The sequence below is a fragment of the Peromyscus maniculatus genome, chromosome 1 (genome assembly GCF_049852395.1).
Source record: "Peromyscus maniculatus bairdii isolate BWxNUB_F1_BW_parent chromosome 1, HU_Pman_BW_mat_3.1, whole genome shotgun sequence".
Taxonomy (NCBI): domain Eukaryota; kingdom Metazoa; phylum Chordata; class Mammalia; order Rodentia; family Cricetidae; genus Peromyscus; species Peromyscus maniculatus.
Genome location: NC_134852.1, coordinates 170,636,670 through 170,658,307, shown reverse-complemented (window position 1 = coordinate 170,658,307; position 21,638 = coordinate 170,636,670). Strand labels below are relative to the sequence as shown.

At 43.4% G+C, this 21,638-nt stretch overlaps 1 protein-coding gene across 4 annotated transcripts in view; it reads right to left on the bottom strand.

Moving 5' to 3' along the window:
* Positions 1–21,638, bottom strand: part of Trpm6 (transient receptor potential cation channel subfamily M member 6) — a 160,815-nt gene that overhangs the window by 128,894 nt on the left and 10,283 nt on the right. The window contains exon 1 of one of the 4 annotated variants that reach the window (XM_042261624.2): positions 15,099–15,259. The exons of 2 other annotated variants lie outside the window; for them this stretch is intronic. In XM_042261624.2, coding sequence (XP_042117558.2) covers positions 15,099–15,110 — 12 coding nt within the window. In that variant the 5' untranslated portion in view covers positions 15,111–15,259. Of the gene's footprint in view, positions 1–5,791; positions 5,924–15,098; positions 15,260–21,638 lie in introns of those variants that run through there. One more of the 4 variants, XM_076561004.1, reaches the window with a different exon arrangement.

The window sequence follows — 21,638 nt, the reverse complement described above, 5'->3', positions numbered from 1 at the left end:
CTGTACAGAAATGGTCTGGATGGTCAAGAAGAAGGGCTCAGCAGCTGATGAGATGGCTCAGCAGGTAAGGCCACTTGATGCCAAGCATGACAACTCCAGTCCATTTTAATCCCTCAAACCCCCTGCACACACAAGATGGAAGGAGAGAACCAACTAACTTCTGGAAGTCAGTCCTCTGATCTCCGCATGTACACACACACACACACACACACACACACACACACACACACACACTCAAACACACACACGTGCACACACACACAAGCCATAACTGTGGTTTAATTTTTCAAAAGAAAAGGAAGCGCTCAGAATTGCAGAAGCTGATCACTCCCCTGAGACACAAAGAGTGCTGACAAGCTTATTTTTCAGGGTAATTTTGTCCAAGACTCTTTTCTGTGTTCTACAAAATGTCACAGTCAATTTAGCTCTAAAGGCTGTAAATCTCAGTGCTCACTTTTTTCGCTCTCATCCAGAGAGAAAAAGGAAGGAAACACACAATGAATCCACCATCACACCTCTTGCTATTGGCACCAGACAGTTCAGTGCCATAGCCGTGTGTTTTCACAGTGTGTCTTGTGAGGCGTTGGCTCACCATGCACATGAAATGCTCTTATAATCCCTGGTGATTTGATTGAGAATGTCCCCCACAGACTCACATATGTAAATAATTTGCTCCCAGTCGTGGAACTGTTCGAGAAATATTAGGAAATGCAGCCTTGTTGCAAAAGGCATATCTCTGGAGGGTGGATGGATCTCCCTCCTCCACCCCACCCTCTCTGCCCTGTGATTGTGGGTCAGATGTAAGCTCTCAGCTACGGCTCCAGCACCTGGCTACTGTCATGATCCCCACCATGATGGTCATGGACTCATCCTCTGGAAATGTAAACCCCAATAAACTTCTTCTCCTATAAATTGGTCATGGTGCTTTGCCATAATAGTAGAAAAGTAACTAAGACATCATGAAAAGCACCCACTAAATTTGATAGACTTGGAACATTCAGAGCATCCTATTGGACAATCTTCCTGCTATGTAATAAATAGGAATTTCTCTTAAAATTGAATTTAGAAACATGAGCCTCAAAATTAGTGCACCTGCAGCTGCCTGCACTGAAGGAAAGGAAAAGACAGTGTGGGGAGGAAGAGCTAAAACAAGCTCCCTGTCTTCTCTAGCCTACAAGTGACTCCAAGGAGCAAAACTGATAAGTCTTTTCAAAAGACCACTTTATAATTAACTGTGTGCTGGGTGAGAGTGGGGTACACCCACACAGGAATACGTGTACCCACAATGGCCAGAAGAGGGCACTGGACCCCTGCAGCCAGTGTTGCAGGCAGTGTGCACCACCCAAAGTGGGTTCATAGAATTAAGCATGGGTCCTGACAGACTAAACCAGGTCCTGGCAATTTTAGGGGGTCTTTTCTTTTCCCAGTGCCAAAGCTCAAAGCCAGGCCTTACGTATGCTAGGCAAGTGCTCTACTTCTGAGCTATCTCCCCAAAATGTACCTTGTAATAGGTAATGTTACAAATGGTACAGAATCCACAAAAGACTACAGATGGTAGTGTGAAAGTGAGCTGCCCATCTCACCCCTGGGCTGCAGCCACCAGTTTCTCTTTTCAAAGCTAAGCTCTGTTACACTGCAATGAGCATTCTTCCAGAGATATTCTGGGCATTTATAAATATATACAAAAAAATTTTTTCACATAAATCCCTATGCCTCAATGTTTTAACATTCATAATTATGTTAATAATAATCTTATATATATGTTTATGGAAGTCAACCCATATTTCTTTATACATAAATCTTTATACAAAGCAAATAACCCACTCATGTAAATCTATATTATTTTTCATTCTGTACAAAATGTCCCTGAAAACATAGCTTTCATGCACATCTGTACTTTTAGAGTAGAAATCTAAGGAAATGCAGGTATTACTATATTGTTCTCCATACAGACTGTCAATTTATAAGTAAAAAACATCAGTTATATCCCAGTTTATTTCTCTACTGCTGTGATCAAATATTGACCAAAACCAACTTAGGGAAGGAAAGGATTTTTCTCATTATATATATTTATTATTTATATTATTATCTCATCATTTGTATTTCCAGGCAACAGTTCATCACTGAGGGAAAGTCCAGCAGGACTCAAGCAGGTCAGAAACCTGGAAGCAGGGGCTGCAGAAGATATCAGAGAGGAGTGTTGCTTACTGGCTACTCTTCCTGATTTTCTCTGTCTTAAACAACCTAGGACCATCTGCCTAGGGGTAGCACCACCCACAGTGGGCTGGGCCCTTACACATCAATCATTAATCAAAAAAACACCCCCACAGACTTGTCTACAGGACACTCTGATAGAATCAATTCCTCGTATGAGGTTCCCTCTTCCTAAATGATTCTAGCTTGTATCAAGCTGACAGAAACACTAACTAGCTCAAGCCACTAGTAACCATTAGGCAATATCTTGTTAGAGAATATTCTCACCATAATGCATTTCAATTGCTTCGGATAGTTACCAACTCATTATTATTTATGTTCAAAAGGATTTTGAAGCAACAAAAGTCCTCCCACTTAAAAGTAATAATAACAAATACAATAAGTAAAAGGCTCACTTTACTGGTAGAAAAAAAAATATCACCTTGCCCTGCTTTGAATGTTTAGAAGGTTGAAATCATCTGTATCAGCAGCCTGGAAACATGAGGATATTGAACAACAAATACAAGAGAAAACATCTCTAAAGAGAGCATTCTGTGCTCAGTGATTTCTGACTGTACATCAACAGAGGTCATGGACATTTTAGCAGTAGAGAAAAGTGGGGGTCAAAGTGCAAGGACAGTGACCTCCTGTTGGCATTGATAATAGATAGTCTACTCATCTGTCGGCAATTCAACCAAGTGCTTACACAAGACATACCCACTCACCTTATCAGATCTGAGAAGGAATATAATAATCCTCTTGAGCACTTAGCCTGTCCACCATTTCCACCACCAAAACTGCTGCCCTTGTTGGGTTCTCTAAGGGCTCCTCACTGTAACCAGGTGTCCATGTTAGAAACTAGGACATCCCATCCTTAACAAAGCTGCACCCTGAATTAAAAGGGGGGTTATTTTTCTTCCTCTCTTTCTTCTTTTCTATTGATGAGTGTAACTTTGCTTCCTCTTTTCATCCTGCTCCAAATCTTTATGACTAACTGTGGAATGCGTTAGATGTACCAGCCACTTCCCCTGTGCTCTCCCTATTCCAGGTTCCAGGAAAGGTCCCAATTAAAAGATAATTGTCAGAAAAGTATAGAGCAGTTACTGGCTGTAAAGGAAGTAGGAATCAAGTTTTCTTGGATGTATAGGTCAGGATACTTGGGGATACCTGGATTAAGACATTCACGGTCCATGTTTCAGAATTGGCCACTTTTCAAAACTAATGAACCTCCCTGACACCCACCTGCTGAACCCTGGGATGCATTCTCACAAAAGGTACCGTGCACCTTCTCTCATAGCACCAAGCAAGATGAACAGTTGTGTACCGTTGATCTTCCGCTATCTGGCTTGTTGCTCAGGAAAGCTTTTTCTTCTCCTAACAGTCGGTTAAGTGACTGGATCCCTCAAACAAGAGCAGGACCAGACCTTCAGTCACTGCATTACTTCCCAATCAGTCACACCAGGAGTGCTGGGCCTATCTCTGAAATAGCTCATGTATTGTCTATGTCTCCGCATCTATCTGGCCACTAGCCTACTTACTCAACGCCTCCACTTCCCAAGCTAAAGTCACCATAAATTTGGGGTTGATTACCACCCAGACCTTTCTGCCTCCCGTCTGCTCTTCTTTGGCCCAATCTCTGCAATAAAGCCTGTTGTCTTTGTAGAGTGAATAAGTGAGAAAGTCAGTCTCACTGGAAACCACCCAGTGGCTCCCCATTGTCTTGTGGGTACTGGAATCCTTCACTGTTCACATGCCACTCACTGACAACCACATCCTGGGTGTTCTTCTCCCTGCCTCAACCTCCACACTTCACATCGACTGAACAACTCACGGGCCCCTGGATTTACCTCCAGGAGTTCTCTTCAGGCTGTTCTCACTGTAGGCTACTCTGGACTCCTTTGCTGTCTAGAATGAAAATCTGGATCAAGTTCTCCTTCTGTGTGCCCTCTGAGGCCCTGGACTCCCACCATACACTGCTCCATTATGACCTCCTTCAGCCCTCTGTACCCTGCCCACCTGCCAACACTGCAGCCCCCTTCGTGCCTGTGGGGCTGTGTGCAAGCAGCTGGTACTGCTTTCCATCCTGCAAAACAAAGGTACACCATGGAAGGAAAGAAAACGTGTCATAGCCATATACGAGTATGAAAATATGGGGAGTATCCAGATAATCTGTTGCTAGTTCCTCTAACCATCTGGCCAGGGATTTCTCTGAGGAGATCACAGGATTGTTCCCTTGGGACATAATTTTGGGAAATTCTTTTCCTAGGAGATTTTTCAATAAAGGAAATTCCTTGCCTAAACCTTTTTTTTTTTTCCCCTAACGTGTTAAGATTTTTAACCTTAGTCTTTGGGTGTTATTTTAAAAATAGAAAAACAAAGGTTTTTTTCATCTCAGTCTTTAAATGTTTTTAGTTCAGCAGGAACATTTTGAGCCATTATCGGGCTGTTTCATTTGGTTTTACTTGTGGGGCTTTTGTTTCATTGTGTTTTCTCTCCCTTCTATCCTGGCCACCCTTCTGTTTGTTTTTGTTCTGATGGGGTTAAACCCAGAGCTTCATGTACGCTGACTTAACTCTACCACTGGGCTGCTGGGGCCCTGAGATTTTCCATTAAAGTGTGTTCAAACATGAGAATGTGAATTCAAATATCTGGAAGCCACACAAAAGCTGAGGGTGGCGAGGCAACCCCAGCCCTGAAGAATACAAAAGAGACAGGGGTAACCCCAGAACTCACTAGCCAGCCAGTCTAGGTAAGTCATTGAGCTCCAGGTCCGTGAGAGACCCTGTCTCAAAAGATAAAGTGGAGAGCAATACAGGAAGACATCTGACATTAACTTCTGGCTTCTGAGCAACTCATCACACACACACACAAATACACACATGTGCACACACAAACATGTACATACATATATGCCACACACAAAAATAAGTAGATACAGTATCTGGAAAGCCTTTACCATTTTAATATCAAATTTCCCCATATTCAGAATAACCCATTCTCCTAAAAATTCTATGAGGAAAAAGATGTTTTGTGAGAAGGAGGGTGGTCCAGGAAGTGAAGCCTCAGCAGTCGGTCAGTCAGTAGGAGAGCAAGAATGCTGTGACTAACAGAGGTTGGCAGGCATGAAGTATTTGCTAGGCCCCAATTTCCCGACTTCTGTTTGTTGCTGCTGCTGTGGTGTTCAAAGCTCCGGGGTTGTTCTGTGGGGGCTGACTGTACACGGGGCCACTCAGGAAGGAAAGAGGGCACCGCCACCACACAGCACCTCCCTCTAAGAATCACCCGGCAGCGAACTGCACGGCAGCCTCCATTTTCCCCAGGGCTTTAATTCTTAGGATGTTTCTTCTTTGTTTGATTTCTTGTGACATTGTAAGATGAGAAGAAATACCATCAATCATAAGGAAGAGACTTTGACTCAAAAGGGGCAGCTACAAAAGAGGGATTAAACAAGAAGAACAGCAAACTTCCTACTCCAGAACATATTACTCAGATGCTCATAACATCTTGTGATTTGTATTATAAAGAGAAACATTTCACTCTAGCTGCCACCAAGCCTAAGCCCAAACTATGCAAATTACAATAATTTAAAAGAACCCACCATCATTGTCTAGGGTTGGAGAACAGGGTTGACAAACAGGAATTCCAGCACCTCCTAGAAGTTCTCAGACACCCGCTCCACCACAGACCTGCCCTTCTGCTGAACCGAGGGACCCAGACAACAACTGCACACCCCTAGCAGGAGGGTGGTGAAGGGCCCCTTCAGGGCTCCTGGTCCTTCAGCCACCAACCCCGCTCTTCAGCTAGATGTTTGCTAAACCTAAGTGGCAGCCAGCAAAACATAACTTCTGTCTGTAATGTCTCCGAGATAAGAGCTGCTTCTGAGGAATGCTTTCCCTCATAGCCGGAGTGGCTGCAAGGAACTTGAGCAAGCCGAATATGGGCTCACTTAGCCTACCTCTGTGTTCCCTGCAAGAATAGGAATCCAGTTTGCAAGTGTCTTGTGTCAGTTTGCTTTGTCCGAAGCTGTCCTTGAAAACCTCACTAATTTTAGAGAGATTTTTAATTGCAAGGTTTTGACCCCTACAGCCAAACACATCTGTGCTCTCCGGCAGCCGCATCCAATGGGAGGCTGAGAAAGGAGAACCATTTGAGGCCAAGAATTCAAGAATAGCCAGGGCAGAATATAGAAATAGTGTCTTTAATTTTTTTTTCATTAACGATTTAGAATCTTTGCTGGATAGTGGTGGTGCACACCTTTAATTCCAGCACTCGGGAGGCAGAGGCAGACAGATCTCTGTGAGCTACAAAGTGAGTTCCAGGACGACCAGAGCTACAAAGAGAAACTCTGTCTCGGAAACAAACAAACAAGCAAAGAAACAAACAAAAATACTTAACATCTTCTCTCCACATTCAAAAATACCTCCTTACTTGGTCTTGGAGTCAAACAGGAAACCTGGCTGCTTAGAAGGCCCAGTTTATCTAGCACAGATAAGGTCAAAGATTGAGGTTTGCTTTCTTGTGTTTTGTTTGGGAATCCCTGTGAAGCACAGGCTGACCATAAAGACAAAGGCTGGAAAGGATTAATGGATACAAGCCAAGTGTCCGTGAAGTGCCCTCTAGACTTAGATTCATCTGGGAAGAAAACGGTCTCTCAGAGATGATTACAGGGCTCCGTTTACAAAACCTCTTGGTCCTTAGAGCAATGGAGGATATCTACTTTCTGCAGGAAAAAAAAAAAAAGCGCTCTCCACATTCAAAGTCCAGCCCAGTTTGTAAAATAATATTAACAGTGGGGTAAGCATGTATTCTTCACTCTCCACGCCCTCACCTACACAATGCCAAGTGCTTAAATGTGCCCCAGAGCCCCTAAGGGCAATTGTTTATTCTATCGGTGAGATACTAAATCTTACAGAGGGTAAATAATGTGCCCAAGGGACTAACCAGCTTGTAAAAGTAACAGTGAGATTTGCATGCTGGCAGTCTGACCCAGGGTTCATAAGTAGGCACTCTGACCTAGCATTCATATTTGCGCAGTCTCACTCAGGACTCACATGCAGACTCAGATTCATGCCCTTAGCAACTCAGTGCACCATCTCTTATCTGCAGAATGCATTGCTCATACCAAGCTAAGAGTGGTGGCATACACTTGCACTTTTCACATTCTTGGACATGAGCTTAAACTATAACCTAAACCCCAGGCAGCTGACCCAAATACCACCCCATGCTGACTTCAGAAGGAAGTTTTCCAGGCCATACCCCTGACCAGTCCATTACTGCTGAGGTCTTCTCACTATGAACAATAACCCTCAGTTGTTCCTACTTGTCATTATTCTGCCTCTTATTTGTATCCCACATAGGCCTGATGAGGGCAACATGTGATTTCCTTCCCAAATTACCGTTTTAAAAATACTCTGAGGGGCTAGAGAGATGGCTCAGACGATAAAGCGTGCAAACATGAGGGTCTATGGTGAGAACCCATGAAAAAGCCACAGCGTGGAATACAAAGCCCACCAGCCAGGAGTAAGCTGAGGATGTTTGTCTCAGAATGCAAATTGGAAAGCAAGGCCCAACATCCGAATTGTCCTCTGACCTCTAAATACCCATAGTGGGAGACACACACACACACACACACACACACACACACACACACACACACACACACACACACACTATTCTTGGCCCCTAGCTTCAGAAGCCCCATTTTCAGCTGCTGCCTCACTTGTTGATAGTGGCTCTGGGGTTTGTCTCCATGCCAGGTGCTTTTCTGTAATAGATTGATGAACTCTTTACATCAGAGAACCTCTAGCTCAAGAATGATGGTTAGGGGCTGGAAAGAGGGATGGTTCAGTGGTTATGGGCACTCGTTCTTCCAGAGGAACTGGGGTTAGGTCCCAGCATCCACATGGTGGCTAACAACCATCTGTAACTCCAGTTCCAGGGAATCAGTCTCTCTCTTCTGACCTCCACAAGTACCAGGTACCTACATGATACACACATATACATTCACACAGGCAAAATACTCATATACATAAACTACAATAAATCTAAAAAAAGAATGATAGTTTAACAGCAGTGCTTTAAGGTTTGCAAATTAATTTCTTAAATATTGTTTCACCCCCTGAATCCTGTGAGGCCCCTCATATACAAGCATGGAAAATGCCCAGGAAAGTCCCTGCAACATAGCATGTCTTCTGTGTGAGCCTAGACCCACAGAGACAACAAGAGGGTTGTGAGCCATTAGGAATTTCAAGTCAGCTTTTCTGTGGATATGAATATGTACTCTTCCAGGAGACAATCTCAAGTGTTGGTTCAAATATAAGTGCCACAGAAGGGACCTAAATACACAATTTTCCAAAGAAAACACACAAACAGCCATAAGCACACAAAAGATGCTCAAAATTGTTAGGCTTCAAGGAAATGCAAATCAAAACCAGGAGGTTGCCTATGCATCCACTGTGATGGCCATAGTCAGAAAGTCAGAAAATAAGGAAGGTGCAAAAAAATTAGAACTCTAATAGACTGCTGATAGGAATATAGAATGGTGGGGTTGGGGGTTTAGCTCAGTGGTAGAGCACTTGCCTAGCAAGCACAAGGCCCTGGGTTCGGTCCTCAGCTCTGGGGAAAAAAAAAGGAATATAGAATGGTACAGAGGCTTTAGGAAAGAAGTCTACAGTTTCTCAGAAAGCTAAACTCAGATTTACTGCATCTCCCAGCAATGTAACTCCTAAATGTCCACCCAAGAGAAATGAAAACAAATCCACTCAAAATCTTGCACACAAATTTTCATAAATGCATCTATATATGAGCCAAAAAATAGAAGCAACCAAATGTCCATAAGACTAATGAAAAACTGATTATTACATACGTGTATATATATGCAACTAAATATTGTTTAATAAGACAAAGAGAGGATGTTCCTGGATATGCTGCAGCATGGATAACCCTGAACACATCAGGATGAGATAAGCTTGTCACTAAGAACTGTCAGGAGCATGCAACCCTTTATATATGATGCCCAGAACAGGGAAACTTAACAGTGACAGAAGGCAGACCAGTGAGTGGAGGATAATATAGATATGGGAGAAGGAGGTAGTAACTAGTACAGTTACTACTGGGACTAAAGACATAAAATTAGACAATTTCAGTGAATTATAAATATACTCTATCTCAATAAAACTGTTGATTTTTTTTCTTTAAAAATGGAAAGGGCTGGAGAAATGTTTAGAGGGCTGAGTCCTTGCTAAGTATGAAGGCCTAAATTGAGATTCCCAGAACCCACATAAAAAGTCAGATGTGACTGTTCATACCTACAATGACAGCACAGGCGTGGGGGATGGGGGTAGGGGGTGTTGAGTACAGAGACAGGCAGATAGATCCCAGAGGTTTGCTGGCTAGCCAGTCTAGTGCCAGGGTTCTACAAGTGCCTGAGTTCCTCGAGAAACCTAATCTCAAAGGTGCAGAAGTAACTATGGAAGACATCTGACATCAAACACTGGTCTGTGTAAGCAAGAACTGTAGCATGAATCTTAAAAGTTCTTATTAATAAAATCAAACCTGAGCCCAGTTATTGGGGTGAATGCTGAAAGATCAGAGAAGCAGAACAAGCCACAGCTACCTCACCTCGCCATTTCCTCAGCTGATCCTGTTTCCTCAGACTGGAAGCTTCTGTGTCCCCATCCGAATGGGTCTCAGCTGAACTGCTGCTCAAAAGCCTAAAAGCTTAACCAGCTAAAAGCTTCTAATTTCTGGTCCTCATGCCTTATATATCTTTTTGCTTTCTGCCATCACTCCCTGGGATTAAAGACTCACTTTCTGGAATTAAAGGCATGAGTCACCACACCTGGCTGTTTCCAATGTGGCCTTGAACTCACAGAGATCCAGAGGGATTTCTGCCTCTGGAATGCTAGGATTAAAGGCATGTGCTACCACTGCCTGTCCTCTATGTTTAATATTGTGGCTTTTCTGTTCTGTGACCCCAGATAAGTTTATTAGCGTGCACAATATTTTGGGGAACACAATAACACCACAAAGAACACCTGTGCACACATGCACAAACTCATACACCAAATACACACACACACACATGCACAAACATGTATGCACACATAACTCTTTCTTCAGAATAAAAAAAAAAAGAATGGAACACAGGCAGAAAGAAAGCCTCACCTCAGAAAACAAACAAAAGCACATGGAAATAAATAACAGCCCACACAGAGACTGCAGATCACAGATGCGTTCTGTTCAGTCTACACAGTTTAAGAAAAAAATTCGAACCAATTATCAAAATGTGAAAACTGGAAGATTTCCCTTTCAGGAAATGATATGTATTATTCGTATTCTCTTTCACAAGGAAATGAAGGAAAGAAAAATCTGGCAACAGAAAGCTGAAGCTGAGGGGCCATAGCAAGACAGAGCTTGGTGTAGAAGTCAGTTTCCTGTGGTGCTAGCCATACCTGGGTTCCACTCCATTTGTGATTTCACGTCCTTCATCTATTGCTTTCAACAGATTCCAGTGGAATCTCAGACCCAAATCACAGTCACAATGCTTAGAAAGAGGTGGCCTGTAAAGGGTGGCTGTTTGTTTCATGGGTAAGGCAAGTGAGGTTACTTATGAGTCCAGAGGACGCAGAACCAACAGTAGAACATGGGTTCTTTCCATTGCATTCTTTTATTCAGTGCTAAAGGCCCTTGTGCATGCCAGGCAAGTGTTCTGACACTGAACTACTGCCCCAGACCTCCCTTTTCTTGACTTCTGTTGCTAATATCCCCAAATATTTGTCATTGCTATTCCTTTTCTTTTCTTTTCTTTCTTTCTTTCTTTTTTTTTTTTTTTTTTTTTTTTTTTTTTTTTTTTTTTTTTTTTTTTTTTGGTTTTTCGAGACAGGGTTTTTCTGTGTAGTTTTGGAGCCTGTCTTGGATCTTGCTCTGTAGACCAGGCTGACCTCGAACTCACAAAGATCCACCTGCCTCTGCCTCCCAAGTGCTGGGATTAAAGGTGTGCACTACCACCACCTGGCTTCTTGCTATTTCTTAATTCTTATTTAGTCCCAACAGAGAGAACTCCATAAAAAGGTAACACAACATGCATTCTGAAAACAGCACGTGGTTTTCAGACATTATGATCTAATCATGAGCAAAAAGTTCTGCCTTGCTCCCAAAATTAACTGTGGTTTGCAGGGGCAGCTGGAACTGGCCCTCTCAAGCCAGATGCCAACATCTCCCAACACTAAGGAGGGTGAAGACTGTCAAACTTAAACGCACTAAGCAAAGACCTTTCTCCGAGGTCTCTTAATACATCTGCTATAGAAGGTACTTATTTTTCACCAAGATCTTTGCTTCCCTGGTTGGCTGTTCTGCTTAAGCAAAAAAAAAAAAAAAAAAAAGGACCATTCATAAGAAGTTACTAGTCCATAACTGGACAAGTAAGAAACTATAATCATCCAATGTCCTAGACTTTTGAGTCTGGCAAAGGAAATTCCATGTAATGTCCACATACAGTTTAAGGATGAGGCAGAAATAAAGAACAATCTAATCATTAGAAACCTGGGATATCTGATGCCCATCTGGCATGGGCTCTTTCCAGAAGATCTGGAGCCAGCAGGAAGCAGAGAATGACAATACCTTCCTTGGTGAACCAATGAGTTCACCATGATGCCAGCCATGCCAGGCTTCCACAGGCTACATACCCAAGGTCAGCAGGGGAAAAGCAATGCAACCACATATGGGATGGCACCTTGCTGAGCTTTGAGTACCCTTCTTTCCCATTCAAAATGGATTGTAGGGAACTGGAAATGTGACTCAGTAGGCAAAGTACTTGCACAAGCACAGGATCTAAGTCTAATCCTTAATACTCACATAAGAAGTCAGACAGTGGTACATGCTTGTTATCTCAAAGCTGGGGAAGTGGAGGCAGGAAGCATCCTGGGCTCCCAAATTAGCCAGCATAGCCGAGTCAGGCAAACAACAGATCCCAGAGGGAGACCCTACCTCAAAACAAAGTGGACAGTCATCCTGAGGAACAACACCTGATGTTGACCTCTGGCCTCCCCATGAATGTCTACACAGATGGACTGTAGGGCTGTGGCAATGGCAAAAAGGAACTGCTGGCCAAACCCTGAGAAGGCATCCAACCTCTAAGGCAAATCAAATGATTGCTTCTCACTGCTGGAAACAGATTGCAACACTCTGAAACAGTCTTAGAGTTTTCCTATAGTATCCATGACAAAGAACCTCTTCCACAGAAAAGCAGAAATGCCAACACTCGTCAAGAGTAAGGGAAAGAAGTTTTCATAGTGGCAGGTCTGTAATCTTTTGAGACCCTGAATCAAAAGACATTGAGAAAGAGTAAGTGTTGGGCTGCCCAAATCAAGGGGAAATTTTCCAGAGTACTCCATTACCACACCTTCCCCACTTCTACTGAGTTCAGATTACACTATCATATCCAAAATTTAGAAAAAAAATCTCATTACATAGTTTATGTGAGCATCTTTCTTTGATGTTTGTTTGATTTTGCTACCAGGTCTCACTCTGCAGCTGAAGTTGGCCTCTAATTCAGTATGTAACACAGACTGGCTTAGATTCATGATCCTCCTGCATCTGCCTCCTAAGTGTTGGGATTATAAGCATGGACCATTATAACTGGTCTGCTTGTATTTGTCACTATGAAAAAAGATACATGATATAATATTTACTATCCTGTTTTCTAAGTTTGCAGTTCAGTATGGATACATATATTCACATTGTTATGCAGCCATCTCTGGAACTCCCTCCTCTATGCTCAGAAGCTGGAACTCCAGACCCACACAACAGCTCCATCTTTCTGCTCTCCCTCCCCTGGCAATCATCACTCAGCATTTCACTTTTATGAATTTGACATTCTTAAATATGTCATAAGTGGAGTCATATATTTGTCATAAAACGGCCCCAATTTTCACTCATGTGCCAGCAAATGGCAAAACTTCTGTCCTTTTCAAGGCTAAAAAGATTCTGTTGCATGTAGGCAAGTATTGCATTGTTTGCCCATTCAGAAAGTCTACTTCTGTCTCTCAAGGATACAGTTCTGAGGGAGGGTCTGATGGCACACATGCTAACAGTTATTACTTTACAGGGAGGGAAGTAAGGGAGAGAGCTTGACTGTATGACATGTGCACTCCAGGAAAGAGAAAAACAAAACAAAACAAGCTAACTGTAGCTGAAGATGAACTCAGTCCCATAGGGTTCATCATCCCTTCTTTATCTCAACAATAAAAGTCCCATTCATACTACATTCCCAGGCTCATCACATAGCTGACACTCCACAAACATGGGTTGGTTGAATGAATTTAGAAGAGTGATAATCATAGGGAGAAAACTCTGTATATATGGTCTTAATTTGAGCAAGCACCATATGAATTGACATGGACTTTTTCCTAGAAACTATTAACAGCACAATCTGATTCCTTTTACACAAATGCACAAATTAAAACAATGGAGACATACATAAATATATGTATGGATATATGTATGTACACACACATATATATGTGTGTATATATGTATGTATATATATATATATATGTATATCCTAAATAATTTGTTCCACTCATATAGTTACAACGCCTCATGAGAAATAAGAAACAGTCAAGCAAATTCTCACAGGTTAAACTCAAATCCAATGAGTCAAATTAACCAATCCAGATAAATAGCTAATGATATATTGGTTGTGAAGGAATCCAAAGCAAAGAATAAATTAGTGCATCAAAGTCATACGGGAGCCTGAGAGATGGCTCATCAAGTAAAAGTGTATAAGATCAATTGTTGCACAAGCCTGTAACCGAAGGACAATCCACAGGGGAAGGAGAGAGCCAACTCGTGAAGCTATCATCTGCTCTCCACATGCCACCATGGCAATCCACATGAGATACACACACACACACACACACACACACACACACACACACACACACACACACACACACATACACACAGGGACAAAGAAACTCAGTGAGTTGTATAGTTCTCTAGAACAAGCTAAACTATCACCATCCCATGTCTGGCTAGATTTTTCTATGTGTTCTATACCTGGGCATGACTTCAAATCTCAACTCTACTTTCTCCCTCAGCTTCATTTTCTCCCCACAGGAAGAAGGTTGGGAGAATGATGGCACTTAGAACATTATAGGATTATTGTCAGGATGGAACCGTTAAGCCAGGCCTGCTGGTGTAGGCCTGTTAGCCCAGCTCCTGGAGAGGCTGAGTGAGTCCGTGGGATTACAAATTCAAGGCTAGTCTGGGAAACTTAGTGAGCTCCTTCTTCGAAATAAAAAGTATTTAAAAGGAAAAGAATGTAGCTTAGTGGTAGGGAGCTTGGGTACTGGAGGCCGTGGGATCAAATCCACACCCAGGAGGAAAAGGAACGCTCTTGCAATTTCTCAAATACATCAAACATTATTCTAAGGGCACACGGCGTATCATATCCCACGTAATCTTCAAACAGTATTTTCCAGTTGCTCCAAATGCTAGAGCTGAAGCTAATAACTAAGCTCCTAGGGTCACAGGTAGTGATGGAGCTGAGATGCCAATTCAGGCTGCCTGAGAAGACAACAGAGAATGTGCTCTTACCAGCCAGGCCAAGCTGAAAAGAGCCAACATGTGGCAAGCCTGAACTATGCCTGAAACACAACGGGCACAATAAGTGATACAATTTCTCACACAACGTATGGAAGTAAAGAAAAACCTGTAGAGATGATAGGCAGCTTGTGCCCCAGTAGTCTTAGAGGACACCTAGACACGGCACTCGGTTTTCCTTTAAAGCGCTGGACTGGGCGCTGTCACTCTCCACGACCTCGGAACCTTGATCGCGCAGGGGTCCCCCGCAGGGGCAGTAGACAGGGGCCAAGGCGGACAGACTCAGGCCCAACTTTTACCTTGACCTGCATTCTCACCGCCACAGGAGCCGAAGCGACAGCGGATTCTTCCGGGACCCGGACACCTCACCAGACTCGATTCCTCCAGGACTCCGTAGACCCGGACTCACACGCGCGCCCCGCCGCTGGGACCCCGGGTTCGGTTTCCGCTCGGCCACGACCCAGCTCTGGCAGGGTCCCAACTCAGGGAGGAAAGGCTGCGGGTCCTGCCCTTCGGGAGGGTCCACGAGGTTGCCAAAACTTCAGCTATGATAATCATCTTCGGGTGGAGACTAGAGGACTTGAAAGCTAGCATTTCGCAAATCCTACCTATTCTAGATCGCAGTTAGATACGCGGGCGCCTGGCTCCACCCACAGCCACCTGGAGCCCCGGGCCTGACCCGTGCAATACCGGAGAGTGCTCCGCCGCGGGTTCCGCTTTCATCCTAGATTTTCCAAGCTAGCTACCAAAACCTTGCCTGAAGACTGTGGAGTCAGAAAATCTGGGCTCCACCTTCACGGGGACACTGCCTTTTACAGCCCTGTGAAGTTGTCACAACGCCTTTTGGGTTCTGTTACCTCCTGTGTAGGAAAGAGATGACTCCAAAGAAGTAGTCCAAGAATCGGATGGGATCGTCACTGTCATCAGACAGATTTTAGATTCTTGGGTTAGAGCTGGATGTGAGGAGACCCTCGGAGTTTAGGTTCTCGGTGTTCTTAAACACCGGTGAGTTGCTGAGCATAACAAAAGGCCCTTCTGGGACTCAGTTTACTTACCTATACAGAGAGAATAATAAAGAAAACTCACCTTTCTCACAGAGGTTACACTGAACAAAGATTTGTTTTATTTATGAAGTCTTATACAAATGCTTTTTTGTGACTTCTGTTATGGGGACCCAGGGGTGGGGACTAGAGGGGGACAAGTGGTGGTCCTCTGACCACACAGTCTTGTCTACCTAGGGCTGTGGTCAGTGACTCAAGATGTATGTATCTCTCTGTGTTGGAAGAGGTGACACATGGCAGAGATGATGCTCAGCAGATTACAAATACTATAATGAACAATACTAGGCATTTATCCTGGACAGGTGACTTTAAATTAGTGACACCTACTATTAAGTCCAGTCCAAAGTTTTGCCTGGTGAGCTCACATCTGCAGTCACAGTTAATAAAACTTGTTCCCTCATTTCTCAGTGTGGTGTTAAAGGTCATCTCCTTGTTTGTGAGTAAGTTTGTATACTTGGCATTTTGTTGTTTTGTCTCTTAAGAAATGAGAAGTCCTTTCCTCTTGGTTTACCTCCTCCTTGTTAACGGTCTGTAGACATCTAACATGCACGGATGGTCTTATGAGGCAAGCCAGAGTCTCCATCCAGACTTGTGTCCTCCGTAGGTCATTTCTGAACCTGCTAACACCTCTCAGTGCCCTGTGACTGTGATCTTCTACTTTAATCTCTCTGGCAATTGTGCATGTTAGGGTGGTCACATGTGCTTTTCAGATCAAGCTTCAAGACACTTGGAGCCAAAGGTGATCCCTAAATGCTTTGACCATCTAAATGTGCTGGTTTACAAGACGCTTTGGTTCCAAGCTGTTTCAAAAATACTGGAGGCATTGTAATAAGTGTGTTACCAAACCCAGTGTGGCTTCTCACTGTACAGCTGGCCAGTAATGCCCAGAGACAAGGTGTTAAGGCCAGGAAGGTGACTTGATTAGAAGAACCGGCTCAGCCAGATGTTGGAGGACACCAGTCTCAAAAAACTATCTTTCAGGAAAGCTGACTGAGGAGTGTCTTCTAGGAGCCGTTAGTGGGTGTTTCCAGGCTATTGAGGACCTCCAGGGATATGGAGTGAGAGCAAAGGATGCACATCAGACTGGAAGGCCTAGTCACAGGCGAGGTCCTCTGCTCTGTGAATCTCAAAAACAATGGCCATTATTCCTTGGGGCTATTCGTGCCACTGACTAACGTAGCCACCTGTAGTTATTGCAAAATGGGCAACTAGAGGCTGCCTGAAGTCCTCTTGCTGTCCACCAAAGTCATGATAATGGAAAAAAAAAAGTATTATTCCACATGAATCATTGCACAGTCACTAGGGATGTTTTCATTGCTGGGCTTCACTTGGCAGATCCTCAGACCCTCCCCTAGGACTTCTAAGGTAGAGCCCAGGCATCTCTTTCATAGTTCCCTCAATTTGTTGAAAAGATTGACTATAAAACTATCCTGGCCACAAACATACCTCTAGCTGGGAAGCTTAAATTTCAGAACATCCATTACTTGTCTAGGGTGGGCTGGTTCAGACTGACAAATAGTCCCCCAAACACAGACTGTTTGACAGACCATGCTGGATGCCAGAAAAGTCAAGGGTGAGTAAGATAGTGTACAGCCTTCAAAGAGCTCAAGTTTACTGGAGGGTGAACAATCAAAACCCAAAGCACACCTGGAGCACCGTGCACACGCCTCAGCAACGTCAAGGGCTTCTCTTCTCTTCCGTTGGCCACACCCTGCCCTCTCCTTCTTCCTCCGTCCATCCTTCTCTTAGGTTTTCTTCTCTTTTGTCTGGTCTCTCCTTTTACCCAGAGTTTTCAAAGTTTCAAGCCTTCTAATGTGCATGCGCACATGGGGAGTTTTGATGTCTGAGCTAACAGTTCTTAAGCTAGGGCTTCAACATTAAAAGTCAAGTTTGTGAGTTTAGGGTGGAGTTGAACAGCTGATATCTTTCCACTGGGAAGGATGGCCCAGCCATGCTTTCTTTTCTTAACGAGCCCCGAATAATCAAGAACCTTAAGGGATAATTTCTAATATACATATTCAACTCTGAAGGAGAACGGTTGCAGGCTTGGATTTGAATTTGGTTTTGGTTTCATTTCCTTTCCTTGGACGGATTGTTAGAAATTTTCCAAAGTAATACCTCGGATTCTTTTAGGACTGGGGGAAATGAGTGACTCTTTTTCTTCACACCAAGAAGAAAAGGCGCCGTGTGTGGGAGCGGTCCTGCCCAGTTCGATGCCATGCCTGGCTTACGACTCTCACACTGAGTCATCACTCTTGCTTTCAGAAGCACAGAGAACATAAAAAAAAGTACAGTGCCATTCTGAAAGATAATATACTCCAACCTCCACAAGCCCAGCCACAATTACAAGCCCAGCCACAATTACAAGAACATTTGTACAACTGGGGGAAATGTAGAATTACTGGTTATTAAGGGGATCAGAGTAGGTGTGGTGGCTTACACCTGCAATCCAAGCACATCAGAGGCTGAGGCAGGAAGGTTTCTGGGTGTTTAAGGCCAGCTTAGGTTTATAGAACAAAACCTTGTCTCAAAAAATATGTTTTTACAAGTTGGAGAAAAGTCAGTAATAAGGATGGAATTCAGCCCTTTCTGCGTAACTGTTTCTGTTTTTAGACCTTTGTCCTGGCTAGTTCTATGTCAACTTGTCACAAGAGCTAAAGTCATCTGGGAAGAGGAAACTTCAATTGAGAAAATGCCTCCATAAGATCATGCTGTGAGCAGGCAGGCAGGCCTGTAGGGCATTTTCTTAATTAGTGATAGATAAGGGAGAGAGAGCCCAGACCATTGTGGGTGGGGACATCCTGGGCTGGTAGTCCTGGGTTCTATAAGAAAGCAGGCTGACAGATAGGGTCCCAACACCAAGAGGGAAACTGTACTTGAGGCCTCATCCCTAATCCAAAAGCTATCTTCAGTTGACAACCACTCACAAAGGAAAACATAATTTCTTCCAGTGGAGTCTCATTGGATGTATTAAACCACACTGAAGGCAGGCCCCATGCCCAGCAGTAGATGGCCAACACAAAACGATCTCAGTGGTGTTTTTGGAGATGTTTTGTCTCACAATGCTTTACTAGGGTGTTCCTTTTTTTTTTTTTTAATTTTACCAGTCTTTTGGTTATTTATTATGGTTTCTGATTTTGTGTTTCTAGGGTGTGTGTGTGTGTGTGTGTGTGTGTGTGTGTGTGTGTGTGTATGCACACACACGTGTGTCTGTTTCTCATGCTTTTTCTTTTTTATTCTGTTTGTCTGTTTTGTTTTATACTGATGGTTTATTAGCTTGTTTGTTTTCTAAAGAAAGAGAAAAAGAGTTGGATGAGCAGGTAGTGGGGAATGGTCTGGGAGGAGACAAGAGAAGAGAAACCATGATTAAAATATATTACATTAAAATTTTATTTTTAATTAAAAAAAAGCATGCTGAGCAAGCCATGAGGAAGAAGCCTTAAGAAGCACCCCTCCACAGCCTCTGCATCAGCTCCTGCTTCGGGGTTCCTTCCCTGTTTGAGTTCCTGCCCTCACTGCTTTCAATGATTGATCAGCTGTTATTTGGGAGTATGGATGTAATAAACCCTTTCCTCCCCAAGTAGCTTTTGGTAATAGTGTTTCATCACAGCCACTGAAACCCTGACTAAAATAATCTTCCTGCTCAAACTCAAAGTGAAGATCAATTCCATCCATTCATTCTCTGAAACTGTTGCAAACCCAAATTCCTGTAGAAAGGAAACACTGTATTTTTTTTCACTGGCTGAATAACACTTATCCCGTGTGCTCCAACACTGTCTAATAGCCAGGAAGACAGACCCTTTCTCCTCCCACATAAACAGAGACTAGAATATTCTTAATTGGGGATGAGGGACTTTAGCAGTCTATGCAAGGCACATCCCTTTTCATCACAATTCCAATCCTTGGACTTCATACTTTGAAAATCTACCAAAGCCAGGCAGGGTGGCATACAGTGGTAATCCCAACATTTGGGAAGCTAAGGTAGAAATATTGTCTCAAGTGTGAGGACCGGAGTTTAAGTCCTCAATACCCATGTAAATGCTAGAGAGTTATGTCAGGCCACTCCCTCCAGAGTCGAGACAGATTTCCTAGGGGAAGATGGCTGGCTAGGCTAGCCAAAACATCAAGCTCTGCATTCAAGTGAGAAACCCTGCTTCAATACATAAGATGGAGAGTGAAAAGGAAGGCACCGAACATCAACTTCTGTCCTCCATATCCACATGCACACACATGCAAACACACATACACGCACGCACGCACGCACGCATACTTTATTTCAAAAAGAAGAAAAAGATTGTTCTTTTTTTTCAGTGCTAAGGATTAGACTAAGAACCTTGCTCTTGCCGGGCAGTGGTGGCACATGCCTTTAATCCCAGCACTCGGGAGGCAGAGGCAGGCGGATCTCTGTGAGTTCGAGGCCAGCCTGGTCTCCAAAGCGAGTTTCAAGAAAGGCACAAAGCTAAACAGAGAAACCCTGTCTCGAAAAACCAAAAAAAAAAAAAAAAAAAAAAAAAAAAGAAGAAGAACCTTGCTCTTGCTGTGCAAGTATTCCACCACTGAACTACTAGTTGCATTTTTATTTAAATATATATTATATGTAAATTGGAAATTGGAATGTTAGAATTTGTGTTAGAATACAGAGCAATAAAAAAAGAAAACTTTGGACACAGGACTGTAATGACAGGAAGCACACGAAAAGCACCAGGGCGAAGACAGCTTGAGCAGATTGTCCCTCCCAGCCTTCAGAGGCACCAGCCTCACTGACACTTGATCTCCAATTTCTAGCTTCTGGAAATGCAAGGCAACAGAATAATGTACACTGTCAAAGTTGCCAGTCATGGCACTGAACCGATTAGCACACTTCTCTACCAGTTATACTCATAAGTTCTCCTAACTCTACCTGACCAGGGGAGCCAATACCCAGTATATGCCTCAAGTGTAAACATTATTTACACCCTCCTTTACCCTTAAAAGTGTCTGTGTTTGCATAGCCACTTTACCTTCCAGGCCAACCCACAACCCTTCCTGTAAGACTTCAGCCACAAGGCTCCTCCAATCACTTTGATGTCTCTAAATATGCCCAGACCTCCCTTGGCACAATGACAAACAGGATATTCATTTGAAAACTTTCAACCGGTTTTATTTGGACTAGTTTTAAGCTCCATAAAGATAGGAAGGAACTCCTTCCCTCACTCAGCATTTACAGTTCTCCTGATCACGCTGAACCCAGGGTTTCACACATGCTAAGCAGGTATTCTAAAACACTGCTGCTCCCTTGCCAACCTTTACTCTTTAATAAAAGATATAAAGGATCATACTTCCTTAAAATTACCCTTTCCTAGTGGGATAGTGGTAGTGTATGCCTTCAATCCTAGCACTTGGGAGGCAGAGGCAGGAGGATCTCCGTGCCAACCTGGTCTACAGATTGAGTTCCAGAACAGCCATAGCTATTATACAGAGAAGCCCGTCTCAAAAAATACCAGAAAGAGAGAGAGAGAGAGAGAGAGAGAGAGAGAGAGAGAGAGAGGGAGGGAGGGAGGGAGGGAGGGAGGGAGGGAGGGAGGGAGGAAGGAAGGAAGGAAGGAAGGAAGGAAGGAAGGAAGGAAGGAAGGAAGGAAGGAAGGAAGGAAGGAAGGAAGGAAAAGAACCCTCTGCCACTTTAAATGGTGTTTGAAAATAGGTACAACTTATGAAGTGTGTCAGCTTTCATTGTTGTGACTAGACGCCCAAGAAAAGTAAAAAGCAAAGATTTATTCTAACTCATGGCGGCAGAGGGTT